This window comes from Manacus vitellinus, unplaced genomic scaffold (genome assembly GCF_001715985.3).
Source record: "Manacus vitellinus isolate BGI_N305 unplaced genomic scaffold, ASM171598v3 scaffold_2_pilon, whole genome shotgun sequence".
Taxonomy (NCBI): domain Eukaryota; kingdom Metazoa; phylum Chordata; class Aves; order Passeriformes; family Pipridae; genus Manacus; species Manacus vitellinus.
In genome coordinates this window covers 46,081,894-46,107,328 of record NW_021940208.1, presented here as the reverse complement: position 1 = coordinate 46,107,328, position 25,435 = coordinate 46,081,894, and the positions used below count along the sequence as shown (strand labels likewise).

Sequence of the window (25,435 nt, the reverse complement as noted above, 5' to 3'; positions counted from 1 at the left end):
CCTCACAGTGTCACGTTGCAGAATAGATTTTTCAGTATTACTGCACTGAGACTAATTTTTTTTTTTTGTCAAAGCTGTAGTTCGATATTTAAAGGTTTTAGTGCATAATCCCTTTATTTCCTTGTTTAATTGTTTGATAATTCTGAACCATGACTTTCAAGTGGCTTAGTCTGAATCTGTAACTGCAATGTTGATGGGTTTTATTCTGTGGTTTGTTTTTTTTTTCAGGGTGAAAATACAGTGGCTGCAGTGCCAGAGGAGAGTCGCCATGAGGGAAAAATTGGCTTTAAAATTTACAGAAAATATTTCACTGCAGGAGCAAACTACTTTGTGATTTTTATACTCATAGTATTCAATATTCTGGCACAGGTAAGTTGTTGGGAGCCACAAATAATATTAAATGTATTTTGGGTTTGCCTTTTTTCCCCACTTTTTTTGTTTAATTTTCTTTTTGACATAATGTATACTTTTTACTGTGATGTGTCATTTAAAATGTTTGGGAGTGTTGTGTTCTTTAATAATTTTGTAGTGTACTCAGTCAAATTTTATGTGTCAGCACAGAATATTGGTACAGCATTGAGAAGTCTTGCACTGATCCTTACTTCAGCAATTTTAATATTTCAATAAAATAATGATTTTGATGACAACATGGCACAGAAATTATAAGCCAGTCTGATTTTTTGAAACAGAGAAGAAAATAGTAAGGTGTATAAAGTAGTGTTCAACAAACCTGAACAGTCATCATCTTTCCAGTTCAGGAGGGTAAAGAGGTTTATTGGGTATGGGATTACAGAGTCCGACTGAAGTGTTCAAAGAACAGCTTGTCTGCTGGTAACTGCAGATCATGAGAAGAGCTAGAAGGAGGGTCACTGTTTAGCAAAATAAGAAAGTGAGGAAGGGGATAGGCAAATATTTTGTGTAACGCAGACCGGAAAAGGTATGTAAAAGAATTTTTAAACAAGGAAAACTATTTTGATACTTACCGAAAGAAATGGTGAGTTGAGGAAGCTGCCTGAAGATACCTTATTGCCTTTTTCTTCGTTTCCTGCTGAGAAAAGCTCAAATTCATTTCATGGAAATGATTTGGCTGGGTTGTAAAAAAAAGTCTATATATTTTAACATGTTACTTAATTTTTACTTATCCTTGATTCAACTCTGTCGGAAAGATAGCAAAACAAGATCAGATCTCTGTAGTAGAACACCCACAACTTCAAATTCACGTGAACAGGGGTGTATGTTGAGATAAATAACGCTTTTACAAGTTTGAAGTCACTTCTTGTCAGAGAAGGAAGGTGGCAGTAGGAGTTTTTCCCTCCCTCTTCTCTCTCATCCTCCTTCAACCCTGTTTCTGGTCATTATCTCCCGTAAACACAAATTTCTGGACTGGTGACATCAGAAAGTTTGTTAATCAAAAAGCATTTTCAAATATCTCTAGTAGCAAATTTAGGAACTGAAAAAAATGAGTTCTTTAATGTGCAATTAACATACATGAGGAAGAGCTACTATATTTTGTTTGCTAAAGTATATTGCTTTCCTTTAGTTTGCTATCATGTAAGGTAATTTAAGGTAACTTCTTTCTTTGTAGAGTACCTTCTAATGTGCTTGGCAAATTGCTGCTGGTCTTGAAAGACTGGATGGCATACTTTCCTGAATATGTGATGTTTTCCCAGAGAGCTTGAAAGAATAGCAAGGAAATTTAATTTTCTAATTTTTTTTTCATTTTGTAAGATGATTCTTGTGTTTGTCTCTTTTGCTCAAGGTGGCCTATGTGCTCCAGGACTGGTGGCTTTCTTACTGGTAAGTTGATGATAATAACTGGCCAGTCATTTTTGCCAGTCATTTCTGCCAGTCAAGTGCTGTTTGTTTAATAGAAATCAGTGTTGTATAGGTTTTTGTGGTAAGAGAATCTGTTCTAGGAAACTTCAAATTATACTTGATCTTCCTCTGCCTTCCACTTATTCTGGGGGGGAGAGAGGAATTAAACCTTATGCTAAGTGCAGACTGTGTTTGCATCTGCTTGTGATGCATGACAGCATCGATACATGAGATCTTTTGAAGATTTTGACAGAGTTGAATCTAGAAACAACTAAACATACTTATTTGATGATGGTTATCTTCTGTATGCATTTCCACAGGGCAAATCATCAAGAAAAGCTGAATCTCACAACAAATGGAAATAATGGAACAAATGGGACAGAACATCTGGACCTTAACTTTTATTTGGGGATTTATGCAGGTATTTACACATGCATCTGTGTGTGTGTCTAAGAACTATTTATTGTCTGATTTATTGTAGTAGAGAGTTTTGAGAGGTGCGAAGCAATGGCAATGTGGGAAAATGTGATTTCTAGCAGCAACTGAGCAATATCTTAACAGATTAGGAGCCTGGATGTTGCTTCCTGATAAAAATAATTGCAGTAAAAGTTTAAAAATCTAAAAATCTAACAGAAGAAATAAGTTACATGCAGACTCTTAATTTGCTTTGCCTGGATTTTAGAAAATAAACTAAGAATTGAGTATTCAGAAAGTCAGTCACCATAAGGTTGTGGCTATTGTCTGTACTAATTGAGGTAAATCTTCAGTCATTATATGGATGGGCAAGAGGCATTAGAAATGGATCTTCATTCTGTGCTGTTCTAAAACTTGACATGGCTACATTCCTTCTGAAGTGCCATAGCAAAAGAACCAGTTTTTAAAAAGCATTCTAGGTGGGTATGCAAACGAGATTCTTAAAAAGCATTTCAATGTATTTCAATAGGTATCCATATATGCTTCTGAATATTCAGAAAAGGGTGTTGATCCTTGTATTCAGGCATCCAAACATCTTGAAATACTACTCTGAAATATAGTAAAAATTGCTACAGAAAAATCATGTGCATGCTCTCAGACTCTGCTATTTAGCACTCCTAGTGATGTATGGTTTTGTACGGGATAGTACTTTCTTGATGGAGTTGTAAGTGATTGGTGTGAGCAAACAGGTGGAATGCCTGAAGGATATGCTTTGAATGTACTCAGAAACATCTCCATGGGCGAGAGAATATGTGGAGGATTTTTTGTTTGGTTTGTTTTATGGAATCCACATGATCTAAGTGCTTGACAGAAAACACTATACTTGGCCTGGGAAGCAACAATTTAGGAGCCAGATAAACTGGGCTCTTATTTTCTCTGTGTAATGTCTTATTTCGTGAACTGTTCCAGTGGACTGCACAGTGTGATTGAATGTGGCAAATGTGACTTTCTCTGACCATATAATCTAAACCACATTACAGAAAATTTTATCCTTTAAGGCATATTTTGTTCTAGATAGCAGAACAACAGAAAGTACCTTTATATTGAAATGTTCGAGTGACTTACTTGCAATAGTTGAACAGACAGCATTGACTGACTTACACAAAATTGTAAGTGAAGTTGACAAAGTTATAAAAAGATAGTACATACATCTCATGATGTACATAATAATCCCACTTACCTTTTTCTATAACTTCTGAAACAGTATAAAAAAATTTAACATTTTTATTTCTGATTCCCAGTGTTTGGAAAAAGAAAAAACTTGCCACGGTAGTTCCTTCCAAGTCCTTGTTTTTATTATGAGACAAAGATTTGGAAGAGTAAAATTTCTGTTAATGGGAAAACCCTGTTGGCCAGAACTGAGGTACCAGTTCCACGCCTTTTTTATAAAGCGAATGTTCGAAGGGCCCTTGTCTCTCTCCTGCAGAGGTTCTAAGCTCCTAAATAGTGAAAGCAAAAACCTTTGGCTTAAGACAGATCAGGTGAAGGACTTGAAAGTATGTCTCATTTGTCGAAAGTATGTCTCCCCAGCCATTAACTCTCTTAAGGTGTTTTGTTTTGTGCGGATCATGCCAACAGGTTCCAGTGGCTTCCAAGCCTGAGTAATGTTGTACAGAAATTTGGGGTTCCCAGGATGTGGTCCCTCTCCTCCAGTTGCTCCCACAGACTGCTCTTAGGAATGGGCTATGCCACAGCCTCCTGCTTAGTACCTTTCCTTCTCCCTTTTTGCATGACCCAGCTTTCCTGTTTCGGTACATTAGTTTCGGAAAAGTTGTCTTTTACCTTCTTTTACTAGAATAGCAGTTGGGACAAGGCAAAACAGCTCCCATCACAGCCATGTGCTTTTTTCTTAAAGACAGCACCTTACAGGATGTAAACAATAAACTGCAAGCAGACAAATGAAATAGTGATACCTTTTCTTGCTCCTTGGGAGCATACAGAAGGAAGCAGGATGGAATAACTTAACCACATCATGTAGCTTAAACCTCCCTCTTTCCCACTGTTACTATAGCTGTTCTTGAATTTTGTCCAGTTTTAATCTACCCTTAGAATAGGACATGTTTTCTGTTGATAGGGTCTAACTTCAGGGTGTCCTCAAGGCCTGAGCATATGGGCTTGTGGTAGCTATGCTTATTTTCTGAAGCAGATCACCTGGAGCCTGGAAGCACTGCCAAATGTAAGGTTGACACCTTCCCTGTTCACCTTTATTGACAGGGAATTTGGGCAGCCACACTGGAGATTATGCACAACAAACAAAGCAGCAGCAATCTCATTCTTTGTTTCCATTTTTTGCCCTGTAGCACCACTGTCTTGTAAGTGGAGTTGTGCCCAGAAGAGAGACAAACAGTCTGCAGACCAGTTCCCCAGAAGGGCTCTCTTTCACACGGCATAAACAGTGCATCTTATAAAATGTTAAAAGAAATACACATAATTTAAATGAATTGGTGTGGTTTACAAGAGGAAGAATGGCATGAGTGGTTTGGGCTGACTGGGAGTAACTCAAGGTTGTCTCTAAATAGCCATGTGTATATTACTTGGTTAGTACCTGCTGGCAAATGTTGAATCTTCACAGTGACCTCTGCAAGCCACAATTATACACGGCACTGTGAAATGAATTTCTTAGTAAGGCTGTTATGCAGAGGGTTTTAATACAGATTTATTTCATGGGTTAACAGACATTTGCTATATTTCTATAAAGTACCAATTCTTTTAAACCAAAAAAGAGAAATTGATTAAACTGATTCTGTGATAGTAACTGAAGCTAGTGACAAGTATATCTATGTTCTGCGTTCAGTCTGAGTCCCCCTAGGCTTAAGTTTGGATTCTTGCTATATGCAGAAGGCAAGAGAATTTGGTTTTAGTTCAGTTTTATGTTTAAGGGGTTTTTTCTTCTGAAATATTCCTATCTTTATGTATGCTCTGTTTATGTTTTTTTTTTTTATTTCAGGTTTAACAGTGGCTACAATACTATTTGGCATAATCAGAAGTCTTCTGGTATTTCAAGTTCTTGTCAATTCTGGTCAGAATTTGCACAACAAAATGTTTCAATCCATTTTGAAAGCTCCTGTCTTATTTTTTGACAGAAATCCTATAGGTAAGTTTAATAGTAAAAAATACCTCAATATTTAATGTATCCCTGTGATTACGGTTTCTGGGCAATGACAATTTGATAGTGTTTTTGCACATTTATGGGGTTCTTTTTCTTCTCTTTAAATTTAAATTTTTACTTAAACGCTCTAAATTTAACAGTATAGTCTTTTTAAATTTACAAGTCAGACTGCTTATTGATGGTTCACGTCATTGTCTCCAAATGCAGCCTACAGAACAATGAATTATCTGTAACTTTGGTGATGTACATTGACCTGTGTTTGCATTGCTGTTCTGATTCCGTTACACAAGGTGTCTTCAATACATTAAATGTGTATGCCTTTGCTTCTTGGGCATGCCTTGCGTGGGCTTTTCTTTGAAAGCTTAACCCCATGAATTATTTGCCCTTTTAAAAAATAATTTTAAACATGTGTGGTAATGCATCGTTTTGAGAAACTGCCTAGCTTACTGTCCTTCCAGAATGCACAAAAGGGTAAATAAAGTATGCAATTTAAAACTATAATCCAGATCCTTATGTTCTTCAAAAGAAATGAGAGAGAAGCTGGAGCAGAGTGAAGAGAGTTGGAAGTGGTACTGATTGATCTAGCCACTGGTTTCTCTCTTACATGAGAAACAGAAACCTGATGGTCTTGAGTCCCTTGGGAAAAAAAAGGACATAGGCTTGTTCTCATAGCTCCAGGAGGCATTTAATGATTGTAAGGATATATGGGAATGGCTTTATTATTTCAGAGAAATTAGTAATATTTTCAGGAAAAAAATACTCGTGAGAAAAAGGTTCATGACAATGATATGATGAATGAAATAAGTACAGTTTAATCTTAAAAAAACCCTACAACTGCGGAAGTTTAAGGCTGTGTTACATGACCTACTAGCACTGGGAGTCTGTGGCAATGTAAATTCAAGGCCACTGCAAAGGATTAGAAGGGAAGCCATAAGCTCAAGTGACAGGTTAGTGGAGAGCTACTGAGAGCCCATACATCGGAAGAAATCATAGTGCTGATGTGGGCTGTTGTCAGATAGGCAAGGATTTTCCTCTTCTCTCTCTCTTGTGTATGTGTACAGCATATGCAGTAACTGTATTTTTGAGGGAATAGTCATCATGTAAGAGTGCCCATAAACCTGGCTCATCATAACAAAGTAAAAACTACAGAGTAAACATCAGCAACAACGTAGAGTAATACCAGTTTGCTTTATAACATACTGTGAAGCTCAAATTAGCAGTGCACTGTAAAACTGACATTCGTAAAACCTGCCTATTGCTGGTATTTCACACACTGTTGTGACTTACAGATGTGTGTTTCTATAAATCAGCAGATATTTTATAATAGAAGATTAACTTCGGGATACATATATTTCTTTCCCTTCATCTTTCTTTTGGTCATGATTGCATGTGAAGGTTCTGATGCAAACATCTTTTGAAAAAGAAAAAAATAAAAGGGAAAAGATGACGTGAGACAGTGCTCTTGTTCAGAACTGCAGCACGTAGCAATTCTGAAATCCTGTTTGTAACATCTGTATTTTATTGTCTGATTTATATGGGGTTTTTGCTGCATAGTTATCTTATAGAACTTCACATGCTATTTTTTGCATTGAGATGAGATGTATTTTTTGTGGTTTTTCCCATCTTTTTTAATATGCCTGACTATGAAAGACATACTAAAAAGAAATTGAAATAATTAAATGCTCCTTTTTCTAGGTCTGTGTTTGTAATAGTCAAGCCAAACTATTAGTTATCATATCCCATATTAGCAAAGCTAATATTGCAATGTCAGATCTATCATTTAAGCATCCAGCATGTTCTCAGCATTTATGTGAGGTCTCAAAGACCTTAGCAAAAGCAATTGCTGAACTGATTTTGCTGTTTTATTTATCAAAAAATAATCAATTAAAAAAATGTCATGGCTACTATTTTGAACACACGGTGATCTGTGTTCCAAAGTCAAGGAAGGAAACTTAAATAAATAGATATCTCAAGCTCTTGGTAGTTCTTATTGGGGAAACATAGTAATGAGCAGCATCAGGGAGTCAACATTAGGAAATGGAAATATGTGGTGAATCATGACATGTCTGTCAGCTCCCAACAGTGTAGATCCAATCAGTCTTGGTGAATAAATAAGATGATTTATTTCTAAAAAAATTATGTTTTCTGAAGCAGTTTAGGCAGGAGCCCAAGATCTCTCTTTACAGATTGCATTAGCAGTATATAGGGAGGGGAAGGTTGTAAAGGGAATAGTTACCCAGATGATAGAAAAATTTCAGTGTATTTTTGGAACCTGGATTACATAGCAGAGAGAGAAGAGGAATATTAGGACCCCTCTCCTTTCTCCCTTCCCACCCCAAAATATTTGTGTTTACACAGATTTCACGTTTCTGTAATTTGGCATAGATCTAAAAATAGTTAAACATTACTGCATGTTTTGCATCAGAAGAACCTTATTAATAAATGACTGTCAATTTCTTTCTTTCTTAAACATTTAACCTAACCCTATTGAGCTGATAATCCTAAGTGACTAAAGTGAATTGTCTTACCCAGCATTCAGAAAAAATTACCAGGTATTTCTGACTGAAATTCAAATTTATCAGCAGATATCTATACAGCATCAGCTATAGTGAAAAACAGCTAAAGCTATAGTAAAAGCTTGATGGGTGGTTTGAGATTAATGTTAGTGTTTTGGGCTTTATCCCATCTGACTCATCTGCATTTGCTGACAGAACTTATTTTTTTTTGAGTGTAGAATCTGACTCTCTTGCAACTTGTTTGCTCTTCTGTCCATATGCCAGTAAGGGAGTGGCATGCATGTCAAAGTATCAGTAAGGTAGGAAGATGTGGACGTTTTCTGTTTCATAGTGAATGCTTTATATATTCCTCTTCACATGTCACTTGCAGGAATAAAGGGGTTGATTTCTGTGCATGTCTAGCACAAGAGGGCAGCATGATCTGTTTTATCCCAGTCGAGCATTACAATGGCTTGTTAGAAGGATAACAAAATTCATCTGTTACGTTCTTAGAGATGATATTTGAGGAGTGAATTTTCAACCTCTCTGCTGAGCAATAGTAACGTAGTTCAATTCAGTTGTCTTTATTATTTGCAAGTATAGTATTTTCTTCTGATGTTTTACACCATAAACTTTTCAGCTTTGTGTAGTGCTGAGTTCAGGAACTTCCTTGGTTTTTGGAATTAGTGGCCAAAAGTCAGATAGCCCTGTAGAGTCAGATGAGTCCTGTTGGGGAGCCCTTCTTCAGCCATTAATCAGGGAGACCTTTTCAGCCATTATTCCTTTTAATTTCTTTTTCAAGATGTTTGGAAAATTTCAAAACTAATTTGTTACAAAGCTAGGTAAAAGGGGCCAGGACTTCAGCAGCAATGACTCAATTTGGGACTTCCCTCTTTTGAAATTAGTTTCTTATTGATAGTTTAGGAGATCCTAGTTCTGTCAAGCTTCAGGATTTGATTCAAGATTACTTACTTAGCTTGTAAATGAATTGTTCTTTTCTGGGATTTAGGGACAGAGATTAGAGAAGGGATGCTAATGCATAACTGCATCACTTTCAGTAATGGTAATTTTCGTGGAGGTTGTGTGTAATTTTGAATTGCATTGAGTTTAGGAAGCTGAAACCTACTGTTATTTTGCTGATGGGTGCTGTGAGAAATAATGAATGATATGCATTAATTTGTTCAGATAAAATAGGAATCCTTTCCCCTTCTAGAGATCTGTCTAAAATTTAAATTGAACCAGAATCACTACACAAATCCATATGAAAATACAGCTTTTTTTCTTTTTTTTTTTTTTTAAGTTGTATCACTCCAAACTCTTGCTTCTGACAGGAAAAAGAAATATTTTGGCAGACTTTACAGCATTTCTGGCCTTCTTAGAAACGAGAAACATTGAATTGTGTGATGGTGTCCTCCACCTGTTATATTAACAGATTTTCCCCCTCCCCTTCACCCCCCCAAATGCTTTGTGGAAGCTTTAAATAAACACTGATCCATTTGGGTGCGTACCTAGACTTTGGGATTTGACCAGGTTATAAAGAGAAATGTTCTTTTTTGGGTTTTGGCATTCAGAAATTACATTCTGAACTGATAGCTAATAGCAGCACATAAAAGCAAACTCCAAATATAAAAAGATAAAAACGTGAAAGAAAGCTGTTGTTATAACAAAGAGTTTGTTTTTCTTTAAGGCACAAGGATTTTAATTATGGTATTCATAAATCAAGTGTTGAAATGTCTATAATTTGACAGAGAAAGTTTCTTTATAGGATTAAAAGCATGTTCATCAATGCACAAGTGCATTTTATCTGACAGAAGTGTCAAATGGGAAATGTTGTTTAAAGTGTTTCAACCATATAATATTTGAAATGAATATGATATTTCAGCAATCTGAAAATTACAATGCTGATAATGAGGTTGTTAAATTATACTTTATCAGTTGGATAGTGAAACTGCGCTAGTTAGCCTACATTAATGTATGCTTGTTCACACAAGTGATTCTGCTGAACAAGTAGCATGTTTAAACAAGAAATACTGGTCTTAAACTGTGTGATTTACAGTAGGTGGTGTTTTGGCATATCATGCAGTTAACAAGGCAAAGCTTCATGTTAAGATATTTCGTTTGTAGTCTCATTCGTCACTGATATAAATATTCAGTAGCAATGCCAGGAAATGTATTGTATTCCTATTTGACTCAATGACTCAATTGCTTTCTTTTTTTTTTTTTTTTTTTTTTGGAAACGAGATCTGTGCTATCTTTCTGATGCAGTTTTCAGATATATCCTTGTGGTCAAGATGAATTCTACAGGATTGTGAAAAACTACACCAGCTCTTTTGACAGCTTTCATGTTCTCTTAAGCTAATACAAAAAAAATACATTGTCCTTAAAGCAGCAGAGGCTTTGTTTTTGACTCTCTGTGCCAAGCGCTAAGGCACGTTCACATATGCGCAGGTTTGTTAGTTTATGTTGAAAAGAAGTCCCTGTAGGACAGCCTTTTGTTGTAAAATAAAAACACAGATTCTCTCTTCTGTGTTGGTAATCACTTGCATTTGTTGTTATTAAGATGGCAACACAATGGGTTCCATCAATCATCAAGATCCTTAACAATCACACAATGTTGTAAATATTATGTTTGGGTGTTTGAGTGGAACAGCTCGTCACTGAAGTAGGTGTGGTAATTAAAACCTGTTAGGTTGCTACATGTGTTAAAGAAAAACCCTTTAATGTTTTTTTCATATAACAATGGTGATATGTACTTTGAATCTTATCAGGGTGTGATTATTAAATGATATTTTGTGGGAGTTGCTCATTTACTGTTAGTATTATCATGGCTTTGTTAGGAGTTTAAATAGCCTTATGCTTCCACGTGTTTTATCACCATTATGATTCTGTCAGGAGTCTTATAAAGTTGATTGCTATAGGAGTAGTCTTTAAAGTTAGTAAATAGCACTCTGGAGTTATGTTTACATTTATTATCTATTAGCATAATTCAACTCTATCTTATTCTTTTCTGCAACAGTAATTGAATGAAACTTGGCCGTAAACTGATGAGACAAGCCCATTACATTTTCAGTTCACCGAGTCAGTGCTCACCCTATTTATGCTTAATACGGGAGATAAAATTAAAAGGTTTACAGAAAAGCTGTTTGTAGGAGGGGATGGGACATTATTTGATAGGGAAATAACGTGAAGCTTGTACTGACAGCCACTTCCAAGTGCAGTCTCCTGCTTTCTGGCACAAGATTTCACGTCCCTGCATAGAGATTTTCTGTCTTCTTCACATTAAGATTCCCCGGTGGGGAAAACGGCCTGCTGCGAAACTCATTTCTGACCATATGCTGACCTGCCCAGATACTGTGAAGTCTAGTGTTTTCATTCGCTAAAGCAACTACAGAGAGAGCTGCTCTCACCCTCCTCAGCTGAGCAAAAAGGAGGCACGGAATGTTGACCAAGGCGGTGAAGCCTAATTAAAAATACTGGCTTTAGAAGACCATACAGAAGCTGTTCAGAGACATCCCTTTCCTGCAAGTGTAGTGGGAAAACAAAATGGAAAACAAAATGGAAATTTTGTTTTAGTCTTTCATAGATGGCAGGCTGTTTTGATCAGATTGTGGCAAGGAGGAAGGAAATGTTGGTTGGAGGCACTTGAAAACAGAGAGAGAGACTGCTATAATATTGATGGAAGACTGCAAGGGGCTTAAAAAGAGGGCCTAGCTAAGGTGGTAAAGCTACCAATAAGCTTTTAGAGGTAATCCAAAATGGAGTATTTTTTTGTTTTGATAATAACTATTTTAAATATATACTTTTTATTTGCTATTTATAATCCACTTTAAAATTGCAGGTTGCTATGGCTGCTGTTGGTAGTGGGGATTGGATGTGCCACATGGATAGAGAGAATCTTCTTCCTTGCCCTTCATGGATGCCTGTTGTGGATGGGAATTGAATATTTTTGAGAAATTAGAAAAAACTTAGCCAAAACTCACCTTGATTCCACCTTGGAACAAGGCATGAGCATTTAAAAAAAAAAAAATTATTTTGGAGAAGAGCAGAATAGGGGTAATGAATAGCCAGGTAGTGAGACCATGTATGTGGAACGTGGGGAAGGCAGGCTAGATCTTCTTCCTTTCTGATATAATACAGACCTTGAACATGTTGCTCCCCTGTCTCAGGGGAAAGCCATGCACATCAGGCTCTTGGCTCTCCTGGGCTTTTTGCTGTGCCATAACCTTTCATGACTGTCTCTTACGGACACACAGACACAATTAGACGGCTGTGGTGTTTGCAGAGAAACCAGCTTGTTTTGGTGGGATATTTGTGGTTTGGTTTTTTTTTTGTTTTGTCTGAGTAGCCAGAAATTAAGATAAAACAAATACTATCACAGTGCAAACTCATTTCATCAGCACTGTTCTGCTTTATACTGCACAAAATTCTTTCTCCCAGATGATCCTAGGTAATCTGCACTGCAGCATCTGGGTGAATTAATTACTTGGGGTTTGGTTATTTTTTTTCAGATTGCCAGCATCTTGCAGATTATGCAACAAGTGAAGATTAGTTTGTGCCCGTGGTGATCTTGTAGAGTGTTTGGAACAAAAGGCACTTCTCCATCCAAAGTTAAAATTTTAGTGTGGAAAAGAATGGATGTTGTATGTCAGTCTGCCGGCTTTGGCAATCCAGAATAAAACACAAAGAATAGAAATAACAATGGATACAGAGGTATTGAATCAAACTAGACATCATTGTGCTGTTCAGTTTAAAAAATACAAACTTGATAGAGTTCATTACTTAAGTTATTTACAAAAGTACAATACAGCATTAGTTGCTTGCTTCCACCCTGCCTTCCCCAGATATTAATTTTTTTCTCTGTCAAAATCATTAGTACTTTATCAGAGGCTTTTTGTTATGTATTCAGGTTAATACATATGCAGGACCTCCTTCAGATGTTGATTTTTGATGTAATTTTGTGGAAGATAATGTTATATTTGGAGGAGGCAACATTATGACAAGCTGTACTTGTTGACAGCTACCAGTCTTACCAGAGCTTTTCAAAGTGTTTTAAAATAGCATCTAGCATATGAAAAACATTTTTTTGTTTGTTTTATTAGTTTCTGGACGGTAGTCCTGTAAGTAGAGTGCCAGTATGTAATGGACATTAAATGACTACTTGTGACAATACCAGCCTTGAGGTAGGTACCTTGAAACTGGAAACTGCAGGTTAATGGAGGTTTGTTTTAATGTTCATTTAAATTTGGGCTTTTGTTGAACATTTTTCTAGGTGATTCTTATTTGCATGTTTTGTTGCCCATAGCTTTTGATTTCGGCTTGAGTAGAATAGTTAGTTGTTATGATCCCAAAAGGAGGCTGTGGAGTGAGATTTATAAAAAGTCTGGAGAAGCTGGGGCTGCTTTAGCTGTTACTCACCTAATGTTGAGTAGGAAATTGTATTCATAGAACCAGCACGCAAAGCAAGCTGTCTGTCTACCATGTGGCAGAAAGGTGTCAAAGTCTTAATTCTCAGCTGTTTGGTTCAGAGTAGAAGACCTTTTTTAGCTCAGGAGGTGATTTTGCTTTTGTGTTGGACTTTTCAGTGTTAGAGAAGACTAACAAATGACTACTGACCTGTTTGCCTTCTAGTTGTAGGATCCCCTCATCCTTCCTCATTTACCAGTTAAAAAAAAAAAAAAGATTATAGAGGTCACTAATATTTCTTGAACTTGAGCTTTTATCATGTGCTACTTGTGCAACATTTATGATATTAGTAAACTCAGAGGAAGTTTAAACTCCTCATAAGTTCATGAGGTTTTTCTGTCCACTGGCACGGTCCTTGCCAGTTTTCATCTGCTGTGTACCTGAATTCATCCTCTGCTTTTTGTGTCTGGGAATGCATCGACTGTGTACCTGAATTCATCCTCTGCTTTCTGTTTCTGCTTTTCCATCTCTCCCACCCCCTTTACACTGTCTTCTGTGAATGTCCTGCCCTCTTTCAAGCATAGATCTTCACTAGCCTGAGTTAGTGTTGGGGCATAGAGTGCAAAATAATCTGAGAGTGCTTGGAAATTGGAGAAGGTGAAGATTTGGAACATGGACATTCTTGCTGGTAATTATAAGGTATGATAGGTAGAGGATAGATGGCCTAACTTTTCCTCAGTATTCTTTTTGTCAGATGTGAGGAGATTTCTGTGTGTGTGTGGTAAACCTCTTTTTTTCTTAATGAAGTTATTGTCTGTTTAATATGCAAATGATGCAATGCAGAATATTCTAATTCGTGTGTAGGCAAGAAAAACCTCTCTGCTTTGTGGTAAGCTTCCCTTCATTGGGAATACATATTCCTTTGTCCCTGTGTGTATTCATTTCTCTGCATAATTTCATGTTCATGAGTTTGAATGTTCACAACCCAAAATAAATACACTTGAGTCTAAATTTTAGGCAAAAATCCTACATGTGTTCCTAAGATGTCATAATAAATTTCTCATATAGGAATAGTGTTCCTGCCCCATCCTTTCTAGGAGGGGGACAGTAGGTGATTAGATGCCAGGAGCATTTTCTCAGTAGTTTTTTTCTTCACCCCTCTCTCTCCTTTTCAATATGAACAGCTAAAGCTGTAAACTTTACAGTATCTCATTCATCTCTTCTTCCAGAGCACTTATTTTTTGTTTAGAATCTGTTATGCTGATCTTTAGAGAAAAGGTGGTGTCTGTCTTCAGTTAGAGAGATTTGGTTTAGAATGTTAAATGTTTTATGTACAGCAATCTTCTCATAACATAGGATAATGAACAGTTTCAGAAGTACTGTTGCTGTCTATCACTGGTGTTTGCTTTCTCTTCCCTCTCAGGGAAATAGGGGAATATATCCTTAATACTGGGCAACTTAAAGGTAACTACTACCAACTCTTCCTTAAACCATTTTACCATTTTTCAGTCAGGAAATACCAGAAATATTCTGGAAAGCTAACAGTAATTGTTTACTTTTGGCTAGGCATTTAGACAGGAGAGAGGAGATTTGTTCTTTTAAGAGGAGACTGGGAACCAAGGGAGAAAAGGAAGAAGCATTATACTAACCTCCAGCAAAGCATATGGACGTGTGTATATATATATATATATATGTATTTTTAATATGTATGTGTGTGTACGTAGATAAATATTAAAAATATTTAAATGATTAAAAATCATTCTCATTTTCTCTTACCACTGGAGAAAAAACCAATTATTTGATGCTCATTTAAGACAAAAGATACCTGCAGAAACCTTTGCAAATTGAAAGCCCCAGAACTGTGAACTACAGATGGCTTTAGCTTTAAAGTGTCATCTTTTTTTCTATTAAACTAACAATATATAGAGAACATTTTTTTCTTCAGTATTTTCAACAGAAAACTAGTTATGCTAGACTTATTCTGATATTCAGAAATCTTATCTAAGTAGTGCTTTCAAAATAAAGCCAAATTTGAGAGAAAAAAGTGCCTTAAGCTTTTTATAAAGCTGACAAGTTTTAATATTCCAAATATGTAGTGACAATGATCTTTTTTCATAATTAAGCTACAAGTATGGTTTAATATTGAATTCAAAGCCATTCTCTAGACGCTGCTTACATTTAAACCCTCAAGAATCCCCAAGAGAAAAAATGGAAAAAACAATCCCGACACTTTTTTTTTAATTCAGATAAGAAAAAATAAACTCTGCTGCACCTCAATTTAATAACCAGTGTGGTTCAGCTACTACCGAAGGCTTAAGGACAGTGTCTAGAAGTGATTGTTCAGAAATAAGTGTTTCTCAAAGATTATGAGAGCTTATACAGATGATTTTGTGCACCTGCTGAGTGTTCAAGAGTGCAAATGTCCAATCTGACGCTTTGCAGAAGTGTTTATTTGCTTGAGAATAGAAACATTCCTGTGGAAAAATAGGATTTAATTAATTGTTGTCCCAACTTAGCCACGCAATAAAGCAATATTGTAACATACTATTAATAGAGACACGAACGTTTAGTGACATGCAAAATGCCAAGTTTGTGAAATGGTCTGTTACCAGCTTAAAATGTAGTGCTGTGAGCACTGCTTAATTTGTTAATACCTTCATACTCTGCTTCTGTTGTTTGTACTTTTCATGAGATGCAAGGTGGTCAAATACTTATTGAGTGCTTGTTATTAGTTTTTAAATAGTCATGAAGGTATTTTGAATAGAAATCTTCAATTAAATAGGCAGAAGAAGAACAAGTTAGTACAACTGAAAGACAGTAGGTTTAGATTAGATATTAGGAAAAAAACCCTTTGCTTTGAGGGTAGTGAGGCACTGGAACAGGTTGCTCGGAGAGGCTGTGGTTACCCCACCCCTGGAAATGTTTAAGGCCAGGTTGGATGGGGCACTGAGCAACCTGGTCTAGTGGAAGATGTCCCTGCTCATGGCAGGGGGTTTGGAACTTGATGGTCTTTAAGGTCCTTTCAACCCAAACCATTCTATGTTTCTGTGATTCTGCGGGTCTTGGAAAACAGAAGAATACATTCATTCTTTTACTCTATGAGGAGGAGATGCAAAAATACAATTCCAGCTAGTGACCTGCAGCACATTGTAAATGTTGGGTTGCATCTGAATTACTTGACTTTCAGCATGGAAGATAAAGGCTTTAGACCTTTCACGCCTCTCAAGATTTGTTGTAAAGCAGGGATTTGTGCTTGTCTTTCATCTCATTTTTAAGGGGATGGTGGCTCTTCATAATGGAGCTTGACCAGCAGGATAGACAGAGTATGCTGCTGGTGTAAGAGGAAGTGTGGTGGGTGTAACATTTGGTCCTTAGACCAAATTTTCCTCTTGCTGTATGCCTTTCTGCTATAATACCAAAGCAACTCAGAGAGGAAACAGAGCAAGGAAGGCAGTTATTTTAATTAGTGAATTTTATCCTTAAAGACTCTTCGATCTAATTCGGTCTTCTGATTTTCTGTTGATTCTTCCAAATGCTTCAGACTTACTCAGACAAAAGCCTTTTTCTTCACAATTGTCAAATTTCATTGAATCTCAAGTCTTGGTGATAGAGCTTAATTGTCAGCAAAATAAGTCTTGGTTTCTGTAAATTGTTTGATCCTCAATTGGTTTAGAAGTGACAATATACTTTCATTTGCAGGGTTTAGATACTGTTTCTATCTGGCATATGGAGCAAAGTTGGACCAACTGAAGACATTATTTCAGTTGTTTTCTGTCAGGAAGGCTTAGACAAAGAGCTTAGTCTCAGATCCTTTAAAGTTCAAGCATCTGCCACTAGGGGCAAAAATTATTTTCCTGTAGGCATTTATCTTTTATTGTAGATTTACTGTGCTGCTTCACTTGGTTGATAATCTAATTTAAACCTTGAAGATGAGTCATACCTCCTCAAGGGGATTCACAGCTAGTTTAAATTCTCTGATGTCAGAACCTTTCAGTTCTTCTAGGATCTGAACATAAGGGTCCTTTGGGTGTCAGAATGCACCAAGAAGGAAAGAATATGACCCATGCAAGTTCTAACACTTGAGAGAGAGTTTTACAACATACCTCAGATTGTTTTTCAGTACTTATTTGGATTTCTAGTTCAGGTAATTCATGATGTCTTGACTTAATTTAGGTTGTAATTGTGGTAAGTGGTCCATTGTGGACAGACATCTGCAGGTATGAGTGTGGTACCCTGTTGAAGTAAGGTACCTTTTGGAAGGTAGAATAGACCATATGCTATACTAGAGACTTTTGTTTCATAAGAGCAGCATTTTGTATACCAACTGTGATGTGATAGTTTTCCAGAAAAACACTGGATTATGAAAGGTTACAAAACCTTGTTGTTAAGAGGCATTTCAGTCACCTTCCTTCAGAAAACCAAAAGAAACAAACACACACAATCTCAATTGTGCAGAAGGCCCTAAAAGGTTTTATTGTGATCCAACACTTAAACTTTTTCATGACCTCTTCCTGAAAGCATGACCACTGTATAGTTGACCGCTAAGAGATTTAGGAATTGAATGTTCATATTTGGAATGTGAATTGCTATATAAGAACTTCTTCAGAGTTAGGGAAGGACAACATAGACATTCAGAAAGTTAAGAGGCATTGTAAATACCATTCAGCTGTGATGAAAAGTTTATTGGATGCTTTTCATATGCGTTCAAAAGTTACGCTACATTTTTAAAACTGTCAGAACCAACATTTGTTCTCCAGATATTGTAATTAAATAACTACAATGCTATGTTGTTACTAATTAATACTCTATAATATTTATAGTGGTTGGTTTCTTGACACAGTTTTGCCTCTCATTTTTTTTTTGCTTGGAGGTATACTTTTGTTTCATATATTTTAGTGATGTATCTGCAAATTGATCCAGAATCAAGTTCTGAGCTCATGCTGTTTTGTGAAGAGGGAAGCAAAAACACAAGATCTTTTTCTGTCATTTACTTTCATTATTATATGTGTATTTTTCCATTTTAATCCTACCTTATCACAAATTTGGGTAGTGTCTTCTTCCGTGCAGAATAATGGCAAAGCAGTTGTTTTAAAACAACCTTTCCTAAAATGTCTCGGGTCAGACTGTGTTCAGTGATTATTTGCAAAACTTGTATATTACAAAATGTAACTTGTGCTTTAGGTCCCTGAGAAGATTTAATAGTGGTTTATATATTGAATATAGATACTTGAATGATAAGTATTTTTGTCATAGTCCTTACATGGCTCCTCAGGTGTCCAGGTCATTGCAGTCCTGCAACATCTTTCATCCTTATGTGTCTCATGTAGTTTCAGCAGAGAAGCTGTTGGTTTAAAAAATGAACAAAACCAAATTGTGGTGAAAATGAGTGTCAGGAAAACAAATGAATGCATAAATAAATGAACTGTTAGGACTCAATGACAGACATGCTTATTTTGAAGGAAGAAAGAAAACTTTTACAGATAATTCCTTTGCCTGAAATCTTAATTGGTCTTGTGAAATCTTAAGACCCTATGTAAGTGAAATTAAACAAACTAATCAGAGTTATACTCTAAAGACTAATGAGACACAACCTAGTTGTTGCCCCTGCAGTTCTGTAGCTAGCAGAGTGAAATATGCTCCTGTAAGAGCAGTTTAAAGCAAGAAGTAACTAAAATCCTCTGAATACTTTTCTAAAGGCATCTCTTTAAATAGGTAGTAAGTCTTTCCTCGTCTGTCAGAGTATAACCTTGTGAATAGTCTGTATGTGTCCAGTGCTTATGTTTATATGCAGTATGTCCTGCCATCTTCCTTCAGGTGACAGTGGCTTCTTGGCTTCCACAGTTTTAGTTAGGGAACTATTTCAGAACCTGATTGCTCACTTGCTGTAAATATTTCTCATGTTTTTCTGTTGCCTTTACAGCTCATTTGGTGCTGTTGTAGTTACCCTATCTTGCTCTTTTTGTCACATTGCATTTCTAAAACATCAGTTCAGACACTCTCCTGGTTTAAGTGTTGCAATCCCCTTCTGTTCACCTTCTATTCTCACTTTCTTTGTCCCCAACTCTTTCACACTTCCTAGCCTCTGCTTTGCTGTGTTGGGCTTCATGTCTTAGTTATGCGTGGGATGTTGTTCTCCCCTCTTTTTCTAGTGTACTTATTTGCACCTAGAGCTTGTGCCATTGCATGGTGAAGGGGAATGGAAGAAGCAATGTTGAAGGAAGAGGGAGGAGAGGAAACAGGGCGTGGATATGCAGTGAATGAAGCTGAGGCTGAAGGAGAGGACATGTGCAAGCAGCCAGTCTGCACAGGGCAAAAATTTAAGTCAGTATGTACACAAAGCTCTCTCAGTATCCCAACATCCCAAGTTCGGCAACTTCTGTGACTGTTACTACCAGCTAGTCTCTTGACAGTTCTGACTTGCAGCTACTCCCCAGGGCCAGGTGGAGAGAAGACTTTTTCTGGATTTTATGGCCCCAATGTACTGCGAGGGAGTCTAATAGGAGCTGTAGAGAGAAATGTGACTTGGTTTGAGCATTAACCCCCTTCTCATGCAAAGCTTTTACTATTTCTGGTAACTGGAACTTTTGGCACATTCCAGTGCTTTTAACTCCTTCTCTCATCATTTTGCTTCCTTATCTTTCATGCTTACATCTTTGTAACTTCCTGCTTTCTGTGCAGTAAAGTTCATCCACGAGCTGACTCTTCTTCATCTTAAAATCATGCCTCAAGATACATCAGTATCATTGTAACCGCAGTATATACACTGACAGTAGTTAAGCATATGGGTGGAGAAACTCATTAATTCCATGACCCCTTTGTGTTTTTGTACTTAAAAAAAAAAAAAAGGCAAAAAGGCACACATCTTGTCCTGCAACTTTCTGTTCCAGCTTAATGTTGCATCTTCTCTTTGCTTGTTGTTCCTTTTATAGTCAACTGTGTTGGTTTCTCTTAACTGACACAACAGACTCTTCAGGGCAGGGCTACGTGATGGTCCAGTATGCATCCTAGTGAGGCTCTGCCTCCCACTTCATATGTATTAATCCTCTTTTGGATGTTTCTGTCATGCAAATAACAAATGGCAATGTTCTCAGGAGTCCCTGGCTGCGAATGGCACTCTTCTATTTTAGTCTGTTTATTTATTGAGGAGTTCATAGTGTAAATCAGAGTTTCACAGTGAAGTCTGTCTTTGAACTTAACAAAGACAAAAGAGTTTGTGAATTTTATTCACTTCTACTTGAATGACTGTTCAATGAAGTAATTTTTTTCCTCCTTGATGTGTGAATTTTTTTCTCTGTTTAAAGAGAAGTGAAGAAATGTTGCTGTTAACTTATTTATCATTCTAAGTTTCTTTCTTATTATTTAAAAACCATGAAAAATTAGAAAATTATACAATTACTTTTTTCTTTAATTTTAAGTGACATATGCAAGTATATGTTTTAAAAATAATTTAACCTCTAGCATTCAGAAGGTCTAGAGGGATGAATTTAAGGTATATTTATAAATGAACATTAAAGGTTCTTTGGTTTTGATTTATGCACTACTAATGTTTTAGTATGGTCAGCAGCTACTTACTCGTCATTTGCAGCTGCTTATTCCTAGTGTGTTTTTAATTTTTTGTTTCTGAGATGAAACCTTCTAATAGTTGCCCAGTAGAGGAGTACAGTAGAGTCATAGGCAGTGCAATATAACTTTTCAAAATGCTTAGCATTTAATAATTTAATTATTAAAACGTGATTCTTTTAATGTAATGAATAGAATATACAGTAGAGAAGAGGTCATATTTGGGGGTTTTTTTTCAGTGTTGTTAATTACAGTTTAGGTTTATAGTGATATTTTTTCCCCCCAGAAGCTGATGGCACAAAGAAATGCATTGTCAGACTATCTCTATATTCTTTTGGACAACACTTTTTGCCAGAATAAAACACTTGGGATGTGGTTGCCTTCAGCTTTTCTGAGACAAAGGATTTTTGATTGTTTCTCAGGTGAGATTTACAGCTGGAATTCTGTGCCAATCTCAAAACAGAAGAGGAGGTGAAGTCATCCCTCCTTACACTCTACATCTTACTCTACTGGAAAGGATCCACTGCGTGCCCTAAATTAGCCCCCCCTCAAAAAGAAGGATTTGATTCCAGCTGTAGTACCTCCCATGCTGATTGCTTTAGCCTTCAGGCACGCACTCATTTGCCTTTTTCCTGTGCCATACACATTTACTGATACATCCAAAGAGTGAGCAGCTTCAAGAGCAGGCACTGAAGGAGACCTACAGCAGAAGTGCCTCTAGTAGGACAACTGACACGCTCACTGGATAAGTGAGCAACCCGCCTTCAGTGCATTCTCCATGGCTGGTAAAAATAACACATTCTCTTGCATCTCTGCCCAGCCTTTGGCTCTCATATAAGTGCCCAAACCCCTGGGCTTCGCTGTACCTTTATAAACAAGATGCCAGGTTTCCCAATATCCTTTTCTTTTATGGTTTTGTGAATGGTACCTAAGTTGTGAATGTAGTTGGTTCCAAATTTTATGTGACTTTCCTCTAACATGTGGTTTAAAATGTCCTACATTGAAACAAAATTTTTATTTTCATGGGGGATGGGGGTGTGGGGTGTCTTCCACACACAACAAATTTTCCAAGCAAATGGTTTGATTATATGCACAGCAGACTAAATGGGACACAGTTCTAGTTTTCTGATAGCAATACCAGAATTTCTTTTGAGTTCTGTAGTAATGATATTTCATGTGACACAGGAAAAAATCTATTTAAAATTATCCGGTGTCATGCAGTGTGAATTCTGGATAGCCAAAGGCATGTTGCAGTAGCTTTTTTATAGTAGGAGTGGTTAAAAAGGAAAAGGGTATTTCAGGAATCATTACATGGGTAAATAATGAATGAAGTTTAAAGAGAAACTCTCCTTTTCAAACAATTCACATTTTCCAGAAGAGGAGAGAAAGAAAAAGAAAGCGAAGCTAAAAAAAAAAGAATGATCAAACCAAATGAACATGCCAAGCAGAAGACAAAGGTGTGTCCAGAGGCTTTATCCTCAGAATGGATGGGCTAGGTAGAGGCCAGAAGTCCTGGCTTGGCTTTCACAGCAACAATCCCTAAAGAATTCCCTTTCATGGTTCCAAAAAAGGAAGAAGATGGGTGGGCTACATCAGAATCATTATCTTCTGTATGCAGAAGGGGATCTGTATATGTATGTATGATTGTTAAAATACGGGATAATATTTGTTTTTGGAATGATAACCATATTGCCTGATAGCAGTTTCAACTCAGATTTCAGGAGTCAAATGCTTAATATTCAGTTATGTTCTATTTGGTCATTGTCATTTTAGACTGGAGTGATGATTGAGCCCTTCTAACTGCAGCACCAGTTAAAAAGTGGGGGAGAGAAAAACATTGAAAAGAAGCAAATTAAGATTCTTATTATTAGAATTATCTTTAGGAGATGGTAAGAAAAATGACTGATATGAGCAGATTTGCAGGAGCTATGTGAGATCCCCCCGATATTTTCTGAAATGCAGTATTTGAAGCCTATTATGAATATAGTCTCGGTGGTATAAATAGCAAAGGAAAACTCCTTTTTGTTGTTGGAAAAAATTTACCAGAAAGGTGACATATTTTTCAATGTTTATTTTAATTCCTGCATTGATGTATACTTATATATAGCCCCCAAATATGAAAATAGCTCTAAAAGCTGTTTTTTCTCCTCTCGTGTAAAAAATTCCAGTAACAAAATACTCTTCAAATATTTCAGTTCATCCTGGTTTGTAGTATTCAGTTTAATTCCTTGTAAGGCCCTCCTCCAGCAAAACAGCACCTGGGACATATTTTCAACACATATTGGATTTGTAGCAGAAAGGAAAACTAGACTGCACAAATGCTCTTTCAGAAGTGGCTGCATTTGTGGCTAAATATTTTAGCGAAGAATTAAATTCATAATCTTGCTAGTAAAAAGTCAATACAGGGCTACATTGTTTGCATAATGTTTCAGGTTTCTATTATAATGATGCTTTGTATTGTGTTGAGAAGCTGAAGTAGGTAACTTTACTTACATCTGGAATAGAAAAAAAAAGGTGGTGTAAATTAACAGAAAATTCTGTCAATAGTATATGACTTGACATCTTTTTAAAGGTCAGTTGATAAGAACTTGCAAGTGGCTATGATTTTTAATTTTTTTTTCCCTTTAGGAAGGGGAAGGAGGCCAGTTGTAACTCTTCCTCTACCCCACTCCTCTGTAGAAATACTTTTTTTTTTTTGTTCAGTTGGACTGTGTCCCTTAAAAATGTCATGTTGCTTATATTGTAGTATACAGCAGAAATTAAGTTCTGCTGTATTTTGGCAGTACATTAGATTTGGTGGCTTTGTTTTAGATTGTTTGGGTTTTTCTGTTTCATTATATTTAAATATAAAATTTATTCCTTAACCTCAGGATAACTTAAAATAGCTTCAGTGAATGAGTTTAAAAAGAAACAGGAGAGGATATCCATAGCTTAACTTTTAGAGTTGTTAGAACCTTTCTAAGGCTATCATCATCACAGAATTATATATAAAAAGTTTAATATTATGAAGCAGATATGTAGCTTTGTACTCAAGTTATAGGATAAAACTTTGATATATTGCCAGAAGATTGTACTTTTGAATGATTTCGGAACTTCCTTTCACAGTAAGTTGCAACAGAAAAAAATCAGTGAATATTAATTATTGGGATAGGGGTATCATTGCAGGGATCAATAATTTGGAAGTTGGCAATGAATATATTATCTCAACTCTAGCATGCTTTTCTTAAAAGAGATCATTTTGTTAGTAAGTAATGAGTAATAATAACAGCACCAAAGTTAAATTCTGTTTGGCAAATTCTGTTACAGCTGGAATTGTAACAAACTTGGTTAATTGGTAATGAAATACAGTATGAAAGGCAGTTACAATGCAGAAGGTATTTTGAGATTTGTCATGAAAGCAACTTCAGAAAGAAGGAAGGTTATACTCTCCCTATCCCCCTGCATAATCAAGAGGTTTTTCCTTTGTGTGCTTCTGTTTTTAATGGAGACTTTATACATAATTTCTGCATTGTATCTTAAGTGAGGAGACTTTGGCTGGTGATTACTGATGTTAATACACGTGCTCTTCTGAGCACACTCAGGAAAATAAACAAACCAACTGTACCACATAAATTAGCAAAGGGATAAGTCAAATTGTATGGAGCATTGACCTATTTTGATTTTCCTCAGCAGGGTAATTCTAATCAGTAGACCGTTAAAATAGTATATGTATGGACTAGAATAGAATCATAGAATCGATTGGGTTGGAAAAGACCTCCGAGATCATCGAGTCCAACCCTTGGTCCAAATCCAGTCCATTTACTAGATCATGGCACTCAGTGCCACGTCCAATCTGCGTTTAAAAATCTCCAGGGATGGTGAATCCACCACCTCTCTGGGCAGCCCATTCCAATGCCTGATTACTCTCTCTGTAAAGAATTTTCTCCTGATATCCAACTTAAATTTCCCCTGGCGGAGCTTAAGCCCATGCCCCCTTGTCCTATTGCTGAGTGCCTGAGAGAAGAGACCAACCCCCACCTGGCTAGAACTTCCCTTCAGGTAGTTATAGACGGTGATGAGGTCACCTCTGAGCCTCCTCTTCTCCGGGCTAAACAACCCCAGCTCTCTCAGCCTCTCCCCATAGGACTTATGCTCCAGTCCCTTCACCAGCCTTGTTGCTCTTCTCTGGACCCGCTCCAGCATCTCAATATCCTTTCTGAACCGAGGGGCCCAGAACTGAACACAATACTCAAGGTGTGGCCTCACCAACGCAGAGTACAGGGGAAGGATCACTTCCCTGGTCCTGCTGGCCACGCTATTTTTGATACAGGACAAGATCCCATTGGCCTTCTTGGCCACCTGGGCACACTGTTGGCTCATGTTGAGCCTCCTGTCAATTAGTACCCCCAGGTCCCTCTCTGCCTGGCTGCTTTCCAACCACTCTGTCCCCAGCCCAGAAGGCTCAAGAAACAACTGTACAGTTAGGATCAATGTATTCATACTAGGTAATGTAGATGTCTCCATCAGCAGTAAAAATAGAAATTCATTTCTGAAGAAGCCTGTTTTCCATTCTTATCTTTATCATAGTTATCCTCATTTC

At 36.8% G+C, this 25,435-nt stretch overlaps 1 protein-coding gene across 4 annotated transcripts in view; it reads left to right on the top strand.

Annotated features, from left to right (window-relative positions):
* ABCC4 (ATP binding cassette subfamily C member 4) overlaps window positions 1-25,435 on the top strand; it is a 146,977-nt gene that overhangs the window by 48,925 nt on the left and 72,617 nt on the right. For all 4 annotated transcript variants that reach the window (XM_029960873.1, XM_029960874.1, XM_018071273.3 and 1 more), the window contains 4 exons: window positions 229-369; window positions 1,760-1,797; window positions 2,136-2,236; window positions 5,237-5,383. In XM_029960873.1, coding sequence (XP_029816733.1) covers window positions 229-369; window positions 1,760-1,797; window positions 2,136-2,236; window positions 5,237-5,383 — 427 coding nt within the window. The remainder of the gene's footprint in view (window positions 1-228; window positions 370-1,759; window positions 1,798-2,135; window positions 2,237-5,236; window positions 5,384-25,435) is intronic.